This window comes from Camelus bactrianus, chromosome 1 (genome assembly GCF_048773025.1).
Source record: "Camelus bactrianus isolate YW-2024 breed Bactrian camel chromosome 1, ASM4877302v1, whole genome shotgun sequence".
NCBI lineage: Eukaryota > Metazoa > Chordata > Mammalia > Artiodactyla > Camelidae > Camelus > Camelus bactrianus.
In genome coordinates this window covers 84,399,433-84,409,987 of record NC_133539.1, presented here as the reverse complement: position 1 = coordinate 84,409,987, position 10,555 = coordinate 84,399,433, and the positions used below count along the sequence as shown (strand labels likewise).

The 10,555-nt window shown below is 35.0% G+C and overlaps 1 protein-coding gene across 4 annotated transcripts in view; it reads right to left on the bottom strand.

Annotated features, from left to right (window-relative positions):
* WDR49 (WD repeat domain 49) overlaps positions 1 to 10,555 on the bottom strand; it is a 129,775-nt gene that overhangs the window by 2,033 nt on the left and 117,187 nt on the right. For 3 of the 4 annotated variants that reach the window (XM_010952074.3, XM_045514559.2, XM_045514560.2), the window contains one exon: positions 2,443 to 6,242. The exons of the other annotated variant lie outside the window; for it this stretch is intronic. In XM_010952074.3, coding sequence (XP_010950376.3) covers positions 6,112 to 6,242 — 131 coding nt within the window. In that variant the 3' untranslated portion in view covers positions 2,443 to 6,111. Of the gene's footprint in view, positions 1 to 2,442; positions 6,243 to 10,555 lie in introns of those variants that run through there. 4 annotated transcript variants of the gene reach the window in all.

Sequence of the window (10,555 nt, the reverse complement as noted above, 5' to 3'; positions counted from 1 at the left end):
ACATACTTCATTCAAAAGCTATTTAATTTTAAAGTACTTACTCAAAACTGGCTTCTGATTATTCACTGCAGTGTTACCACTAGAATGTTCTTGCTGGGAAACACTAGTACATGGAACACCTGATCAGTCAAGGCCAACTCTGTTTATCTTAAACATTGCTTGATTAATTCCTCTAAAACCAAAGCAGGTGTTCACAACATTTGTATAAAAGGACTAACATGACCAGGTTAATGATAAATTATGAAATATGCAAGAATTCAGGGAGAAAACAGTAGAATTTTTAAAAATCATTAAGTTCTCATTATCATTTCATCCATTATTTCACTTCTTCTATAGTAAGTAGAAACAGAATGTGAAAGAATAGGCCAGGGGTTGTACATTTGCTAGCAATTAGTCCTTTTGTTTTTTACAGGACTCTCACATCAGATTACCAATGTATTCCATCATAAATATTTCAGAATGCCTACAAGAAAAAGAATAAAGCTAAATCAAGTCCAAAATGCAGAGACAAATTACTGCTGCGATTACAGAATTCTCAACAATTCATCAAATTATACAATAGTCAGAGGAGTTTCCTGTGGATACAAGGCTCATTTGAATCCTTAGGAAAAAGAATGAACATTGAAGAAATACACTCTTTATGTTGAGCAGAAACACCAGATTAAGATTATTGATTTACCAAATTATCAAGATAATACTGTCAAACACAGATAATTAGATAATAAACATTGGTGTGACTTTCATGTGCTTTTAAAGTTCTACATGACTTTCTCTACAAAGAGGTCATTAATAAAAAATGGATGCATAATGGAATGGGTTTTGATCTCATTTTTCTAGTTCAAATCAATCACCTCAATGGCAATCAGACATTAAACACATTATGTTACTCATCAGAGGCCTCTGAGAAGAGAGATGGAAAATTTGGTCCAGTTTTAATTAAACAAATATTCACTATTGCTCACTAAATGTAATATTATTTCTAATAAATTTATGAGACAGAAAAAAATTAATTTAGATATCTTTAAAAGGAATTCATTTTTTTTTAAAGTTTTCAAGGACCCTGTTAATCTCTTTCAGTGTCTTAACAGGGCTATAACTCAGGCATGAAAAGCCTGATGACAATTATAGGCCATAATCTCTTAAATTACTAAAATTCTTTTTTTTAAACACTTTTTAATTGAGTAATAGTCATTTTACAATGTAAATTACTAAAATTCTTAATTTCCCATCTAGGCACCTCTAAATGTTTCCTAAATCTTGGCTTCTATTCTAATATGACTTACTTTAACATAAGCAAACTCTATTCCAGCCTCAACTTCATAGTGTTGGAGATAATTTTCCAAAAATGGAGTTATGCCACAGGAGAACATTACCATTCTTCTTGTTCTACTCTGCAATTCATGAATAAGTCTGAATGTCCAAGACTATCATTCAATCAATGCTTTTCTATCCATGCAGTGACACCAGCACATATCCATCACAAGTACCCTTGGCTACCAAATTACTATGTCTGTACATTACCCAGAGCATAATGTGATTTACCCAGGAACAGGCCATTACTTTTCCTTCCAATGACAGAGACAGATACTCTGTCTTGGTAAGACCACTTAATGAAGTTGTTCTGTAAGAACCTTATGTTAGGGCAGTTCAAGCAGAATGTATATTGTCCTGTCTCTTGGGGAGTAAAAAGCAATGGCCATGAATTTCTCCTCCCTGGTTTAAGTTCTTTTAATAGACCATAAAGATACAACAACTGTCCATAAAATATTGCTGCAAACCTTTTAAATATTTTCACAAATCTGTTCTTTCTATAATTCTGTTTGCCGCTAGAGCATCAGGTAAAAAACAAATGTTCATTAGTGGGAGCCAGAGCATCTTGCTATAAATTTGAGCACCATCACTACCTCCACTGTAAAAAATAAACCTGACTATGTATAAAAATAATAACTAGGGGTTACAGGTTCAATCTCATTATCTTTCTTAGCATTTTATAGTTTTCTAAGTAAAAATATAACTAATTCCCAACTGAAAAACATACAAGCAAATGCTCTCAATAAAGGATGTATAAGTTAATTCTTCCATTGAAGCATGAATTAATTGCAGGTATTCTTTTCTCTACCAGTTTGCTCCATATATTTTGAGTGATAAGAGGAAAATGTTCTGTAAAGAGTACAGGTTAAATTATATTTAGTGCAGTCTACATAGTACAAAGTAGCCTGTTGCAAATTGTGGCACATCTTATTTTAATGTGACAAGTTCCTTTCACTGCAGAAAAATGGATCTTAAATAATTGAACCTAAATATTAATTTCAGAAACAGCTTATAAAGTCTTCAGTTCTATTAACATTTGATAAGCTTAAAACCCTGCTACCTGCCTACACAATTAGATGCTAGAAGATATAAGACATAATTAATAAATGTCTTTTAATTTTTCCCTTTGTGTGTGTTTTTGTTCCAAATTACTAGAGTAACATTAAAAGAGACTTTCATACTTTTAAAAGCTCTATTCTCATTAAATATAATTATGAGACAGTTTCTCCTAATTCCTTTCACAAAAGAGGTCCTGAGTCAATTAAGGATGGAATTAGGGTCACACACAGCCTAGTGCCACACACATGTAGTAAGCTACAGAGAGAAGTTCTGTCTATACGAACCAGGCTATTTCAGAATAATCACTTCAAACAAAGTCATCTCCAGGGGTTAAAAAAAAAAAAGTAAAATAAATCTAGTAGAACAATTTCCAAATTGTAACAGAAAAACTAATGGGCTCATTCAATCTTTACTTCAAAAACCATTGCACTTTATGTGCCTTCACTTCAGAAAGCTGATGGCAGAAGTTTGTTCTATTTAAATATGTATACCTGGCATCTAAAACAGTCTTTGCATGTGCTTTCAATAACTGGATGGATGGATGGATGGATGGATGGATGGAAGGATGGATGGAGGGATGGAGGGATGGGTGGGTGGATGAATGAGGAAAAGGGACTTCGCAAAGTATTTGTACACATTATCTCTTTAACATCTTAATATTCCTTTAAATTCTGGGAATATGGCTCATATTTGCTCCACTGTACTGTCACCAATCTATAATTCATAGATCATATGCTCTAAGTTTTTGAAATACTGGATTGTCCAATCAAACCTTCCAACTGATGCAAGAATTCTCTGCAATATCCCTGTGAGAGTTACTCAGCCTCTGCTTTAACATCTCAGGGAACCCTTTATACCAAGGCAAATTTTTTCATTTTTAAAAAAATAATTCTTTGAAACATTTCAAATTTGCAGAAAAGTTGCTGGTATAATACAAAGAACTACCATCCAGCTCTCTCCTTCTCTGTTTTCCCCCAATTGTTAACATTTCACCACATGTGTGCATCTAATCTCTCTTTCCCTCCCTCTCTTTCTCCTTTCCCATATATGATGTGTGGGTAAATAAATGTAAGTGGTGTGTTTGTGTGTGTGCATATATATATATATGTAAACATTATAACAGTCTCTGAATCATTTGAGAACAAGCTGCAAACACAATTTTCAATCACTCCTGAACATTTCATTCTATCTCTTATCCATCTATCCATCTATCATCTATCTGTTTAAAATCATGAGTTCACACCAATAATCCCAATCCAAAAATCTCATATATTCAAAGTCCTGAATGAGAAAAAGCTGCAACCTAGGATAGTCTATCCAGTAAGACTATCCTTTAGAATAGATGGAGAGAGAAAGAATTTCACAAAAACAAAAACTAAAAGAATTCAGCAATACTAAACCTATCCTCAAAGAAATATTGAAAAGTCTACTGTAAATAAAAAAGAGGCAGGATGCTAAAGAAAGGAGAAAACCACAATGAGTTGCAAGGGAATAAACATGAAGATGTAAAAGAGGACATAAAAATCATAAAAGGTTGGAGTGGGGAGCAAGAATATATAGTTTTTTTCTTTTTTTCATTCTTTTTAAGATGTGTTTGAGCTTACATGACTACCAGTTTAAAGCAAACAGATATATAGTAATAATGGGTTAATATACTTGAAAAACAGGGTAACCACAAATCAAAAGCATACAGGAGAGTCACGAAAACCAAAAAGAAACCAAGATAATACAAAAGAAAATTATCAAACCAATCCAAAATCTCAGGATTCTTTCTAGTTTACTCCCTTTCAGTTTTTATAAAGACTGTCTGTAACAGTGAGATACCCAGCTCTCATTCTCAATATATCTACTAATTATCCATTTATTTATTCAATATTTATCTGCCCAATATAACCAGTCTCTCAACCATGATGGTCATCTCCTCCACTCATCCCTTTGCCTTCCCACCCACTAATTCCCACTCCCAGTCACCCCTCCCATACTCTTGGGTCCAGTAGGCTTATCTCTGGTGGGTCTTCTCTTGGCAATTGTTACTTCCTTTCCTAGCCATGCAGTTGGCCTGCTGCCAACAGTTCTGCACCAAGATGAGAAGTGAAGATGGGAAGGAAAGGGGAAATAAGAAATCTTTTCATGTTTTAACAGGGATTGTAAGCTACTCTAGAATCTGCCTTCTTACAATTGGACCCATCAGTTCTGCTTCTACTCTTTCTTCACTACAGCTTTGAAATATTTGAGAATAGTTTATATATCCTATGAATTCTCTTTCTTAAGCCAGACCTCCCCATTTATTTATTTGTTCCTCTTGAACATGGTTTCCAGGGCCTTCACCTCTCTGACAACATTCTCCAACATTTGTTGAGATTGATTCTTTCAAGAATTTTTCTCCTACATCCTACATCTTTCCCATATGTGACTGTTATTCAATGAGAAGGAAAAGTAATATTCATAAAAGTTGCAAAATTTGGCTCAGCATTCACTTAAAGGTGATGGAACAGTGAACTGTCTTCTGAAAACCTTTCCTCTGCACCCTCTCCATCAAATTCAGACATACGCTCTACTGATGCTGGAAATTCTACTGTTAGAGTTTATTCCATTGACTTTATATAATAAGAAACAAGTGAACAGAATAGTGAAGGGTGAAAACCATGTTTTTTGGACTAAAACAGACCTAGACTCCAATCCCAACTCTGCCATCAATAATTGGGCACTCTCCTAAAGTGTCCAAATTTCAGATTTTAACCTTAAAAATACATATCTTTATATGTAATTATTGTGAGGCTTAAACGTGAACTTTTGCAGTTACTAAACAGACTAGGCCCCTATATGTTGTCAATCATTTCCTTTACTTGCCTGTGTTATTGCAAAATTCTTAAAATACATATATTTTTGAAAGGACTCTTTAAAATGCAAATGTATAGTAAAAATCTAATGTTATATGAATGAATTTACTAATGATTCCTACAGGATGCAATAATTAAAGCATCATAAGAATACTGGTTGCTTGGTGATGATGATTTTTATAAAGAAAAGCAGATCAAAAAGTAATGTATTGTGTTTCATAATAAACATTCCCTACTTGACTTTCCACATAGAATGAGCCTTTCACACAACCCCTTTTTTTCCTTCGAGGCTATTACCTCTTTGGTTGTGCAAGGCCACTCAGTTTTAGAGTACAGCATAACAAAGTTTAGAAGGAGAACATATGTAGTAATTTCTCAATAAGCACATAGAAGAATGGCTATAAGTCACTGAGTTAATAGCAAGAGCTGCTATTGACAGGTTTCACTGCATTATCAAAACCCTTTTTTAAGAAACTGTAAATAAGGTGAAATGCTTTTCTTAGTCAAGTTTGTAGATATTCACTCCATCAGTACATGTTTAATTTCAATGCAAATTGACTTTACAATGCAAATTGGCCAAAAGCATTTGGCTATTGGAGTAAAAAGAAGTCTGACTGGTTAGAATACTTTGCTCTGGAATTGTACATTTTATATAAAAACACCTGAGATAATACCAATTGATACTGCCCCCTCTATAGTCATATTTTTCCTTTACAAAGAATACAAAGAAAGTGAAAGGTGATGGATAAAAGCTGTATTAAAACACTGTTTCAAAATAAAGCTTCCTAAAGTTCAAATAGAAAGTAAAAGAAAGGAGCAAAATTCTTGATTCCTTTTTTTTTTTTTTTGCATTTTATATACACACTTTATGTGACAATGAAATATTTTATTTTCCTTTCAATTATAATGGTTTTTTATTTCTCTTTATCTTCACTTCACTACTTGTTTCTTGGCATAATTGCTTGGCTCTTCGTTCACGATCCAGAATTTCTTTGGGGAACAGATTTTTCTCATCAAATACTGCTTTCAGTGCTACAAAATGATGAAGAAAATGGCACATAAATTCAACTTGGTAAAAGATCCAATTAAATGAAATAGTGGGGAGACATTTTTGAGTTTCACATCTTCTAAAAATGTGTATGTTTCTAAAACCAAGAGTGTATTTGGGAAATATTCCTCCTAAGCTTCTGCTATTCCTTTTAGTTCAATTTAAATTTAAAAGTTAACTTTTAACAGTGTTTGTTCTATTAATGTATTTATACCATGATATAGACCTACCACTTAACAGTAAAAGACTAAAGAAGCTTCTGTTTTCCATTTTTGTTTTTTTAATCTACTTAACAGCTATCAAATACTCATAAAAGAGCCAAGAACAAATTATTCTGTATTGAAATAAGACAATTAAAATCATCCAAACACAGTCTGACTGTCTGCATGACTGAACAAGTGCATCTGCAATCACATCCTTGTAAGATACTTTGATCTGCAGGGACCTGTGGCTTCAGTGAAAAAGGAACCAAATTATCCCGGCGAACGGCTATATTGTGCATCAGGGAGAAGCAGGAGGAAATTATGCCAGGCATTCAAAAAAAACCATTTTGGCCTCTTGCTAAATATTGTCATTTCAACAAATGTTTATTGAATATATATTATGCACCACGTTCTGCGCTCAGGCATAAATGGGACACAAATATGACTAAGTCACAGGCTTCCTTCCAACTGGTAGAAAATGGGAGCAGTAGCCAAATAACCAAAATATCAGATATACCAGGATACCATGCTAAGAGAATCTGAGCAATGTAAATTACGGTTAAACCTATAAAAGGATTATAACAATATGCAGAGATCAGAGGGAAAGCTTTAAGAACTGGATGCTATTTGCGTAGATCTTGAAGCCCAGAGAGGATTTTCACTGATGGTGAGAACCATGGAGATGAGGAAGGGTTTACAAGGAGGAAAGGAAATGTCAGCTCGAGGGATCAAAGTGAATAAAAGTACGGAGAAATAGGAGCTGCTCTACAGGTAACTCTGAATAATTCAGTACAATTTAACATAAGTGTAAAATATATACAGGAGAGGAAAGTAGAATGAGATTGGAGCTGGAATGGGGAGCACTTTAAATGCCAAGCCAAGAAATATGAAATAAGGGAACTACATACATATTGAATAATTTCACAGTACAGAAGCATCTTTCTATATTTGTACTTAAAAAAAAACAAAAAACAAAACACTTCACCTCTCATACAAACATGACTGGATAAGTCAGTATCTTGCCCCTTTTGCTCTTGGAATATTATATAAGAATAACCAGGAAAACAAGGTGAAATAACCCCATGAACAATTTCCACACTCAGCAAAACCCCATGAACAATCTCCACACTCAGCAAAACCCCACGAACAATTTCCACACTCAGTAACCTGCAGCCTACAAAACATGAAGAAGGGCAGCCAGACAGCTGAGGCTGGGCAGAAGTTACACAGGATAAACCGCTAAGTGTGGGGTGTAAGAAGTCCAGCAGTAGCGTTTCAGAAAGCGTTAGCAAAGAGATGGTCACTAAAGATGAGGGACTCACCCCCTGGTCCAAATGCTTTATCTTTCATTTGTATCTATGGCTGCTACACAGAAGTGAACGAGGCTGGCAGCAAAAGCTGCCCCCAAACTCACTCGGTTCAGAGAAACACATGAGGCAGGACTATATAAAGAATCACACCTACGAGCCATTTTCTGCTAAAAGCAGCCCACCTCTGGAGGCTGTAAAACTTGAAGGCCACACTAATCCCACATCCCAAGCTCCCACCCGAGGACCTACCACAAATTTCACGTCTAAGAGCACCAAACTCATTAAAGCTAATTGATTAAAAGGGTAAACTAAAAAAAAAACTAGCATAGCATGGACACAAATGTATTATAAGCAAAATTAAAAACAAACCAAAACAAAATTTTAAAAGAGCAGCAAAACTAATCAATATGTGGCTCACCATCAGAAAAACGTTGCCATTGGACAGACAAGTAGTGTTACGAAGCATTTTGTCAAGCTTAGCTTTAAAATTGATAAATTACCTGCCTCTGTGAAAGGCAGATCACAGAGCAAAAGTAAAAGAACTCAGGGAAGAGATGAAGATGCAACGGGAAGTGAAGAAATGTTGGCTGGCAGAATGCAGGAAAAATACCACAGGTGAGAACAGACTGCGTGCAACACAATGGGAAACAACAATCGAGTGAGAAAAACAAACATGATAAGGTGAAAATTAAAGAGAGAACAAATTAGAGAGGGAAATAATAGATATTGAAAAAAGATCCAACAAATGCATAAATGGGGTGAGTCCTTAAGAAAGAAAAATTAAGCAGAAATACTTTAAGGTATCATGTAACAAAACTTTCCTCAAGTAAGAGACACCCTGACATATATAAAAATGACATACTGTTAATTACCTTTTTAATGACCCTATCTATCTCCAAAGAGAGTCACCTTATGGGATACTTGGGGGTTGGTAATTTGGGGGAACACAGTTCAGCCTAGAGCACATATTCTGGAACTTTTAAATGGTTGATGAACCTGCAGAAACTTCAGTCTTGCATCTGTAGTTTTGGTAACACTTCCAAACACAATCACAGTTTTATTAATATGTCTTCACTTTGCCAAAATCTCAGTCTCTTTACTTCTTGGTATATGTGGTATTTCTTGGTATAATTTAATAGCTTAGAGACAGCCAATCTTTGTTATTGGCCTGAGACAATTTTTTAAAATTGTGACAAGGAAGGAGTTTGGAGAGATCTCTAGTGGAAAGAAGGAGTTGGGGGCAAAAAGGATATAAATAAAAGAACTAACTTTTGTCTCTCCGAGAGAAAAAAAAGGATAAACCGTGTACTAGAAATAACAGACTCAGAATAGTCAAAAATAAGGCATATCCTCTTCAAGTCGCTAGACTTTTAAGACAATCACTTGGCAGCCAAACAAAATGATCAGTTCACTCAAAAGGAGAGAAACACATGCCCTGCATTCGATATCTTCATAGCAGTGATCAATACCAGTGGACAGTAGAGAGAATAACACCCACAAGATAAACAAGGAGAGAACATGAGAGGTACAAATATGATAAACATCCAAGCAGTCCCTCAAATCTGAAAACCACAAACAGCTTCAACATGCAGGGAATTCAGGGACTATTGTTCCCAAGAGTCCTTTTTGAGGAAACGACTATAATGTAAACTGAGAAATGACTGAGGAAAATTGGGGGAAAGATTAGGTGGTAAGCACCGAACGTATCTAAACATAAAAGTGATGACAAATTAGAAACGCCACATGCCTGATGATGTAGAAATGATACAATTCACAAAAGTTGGGAGAGTAAGAAAGAAGACGTGATACATCAGTAACAGCTAAGAGACGAAGGACTTAAACTGACAAGTCAAGTAACCGTAGTGTAAGCAAACTTCACAAAATAAAAGCACAAAGAAAGGTCGTATTATTGGATAAAACTGTACGGTGGAAGAGGGGCAGGGGAATGAGGAAACATGCTCATTTTATCATCAATCAGCATGGATCTAATCATGACTGTCTTAGAAAAATAAAGGGTGGGAAGAATCTTATGAAGCTATGGGTATAAAGATACCACCAGAACAAATGTATAACAATAAATAAAAACAATAAAAACAAAGAAACAGATTACAGGTCCAGTGAAAACTTCAAAAAATATATAAACAAGAAATAGCAGAAAAGAGTAGGAGGAATACAAAACCAAAATGTCTAACATATTAACAGATTTAAATGTGCTCAATTTCATGATTTTTTTTAAAAAAGAATTTTTCAGTTGGATCAAAAGCAAAATCCAACACACATGTGAAATAAAGGGACTCCGAATTTTTGAAATAAACAGATTGGAAAAGTACAGCAGGCAAATCAAAATCAAAACAAAGCAAGGATTGAAATCAAAAATAATAAATGCCTGCAGAAACCCTCCAAGGATACACGGAAACTCGTAGTGGTGGTCGCCAGAAATACGTGGAAGTGGGAACTAAACAGTTCAGCCTCATAGAACGGAGGGAGACTTCTCACTGAATAATTTTTATATGTTTTAATATTTGCCCAGTATGAATATGTTTTTCATGTAAGAATATATTTTGTTTTTTAATAAGACAACAGTGAAACCTGGACCTATCTCCTAAGCAAAGGTACAAATGAAAACACTTTCCACTGGCCCAATACCAGCAGCACAAGACGGTGTGGATTTCTGGGCGTGAGCAGCTGAGTCTGTCCTCTGACTGCAGATAAGCACCTCAGAATCACGAGGCATTCTGAATACCTTAGAGCTCTCCCGAGGTCCACTATGAAAGCCAAAATACT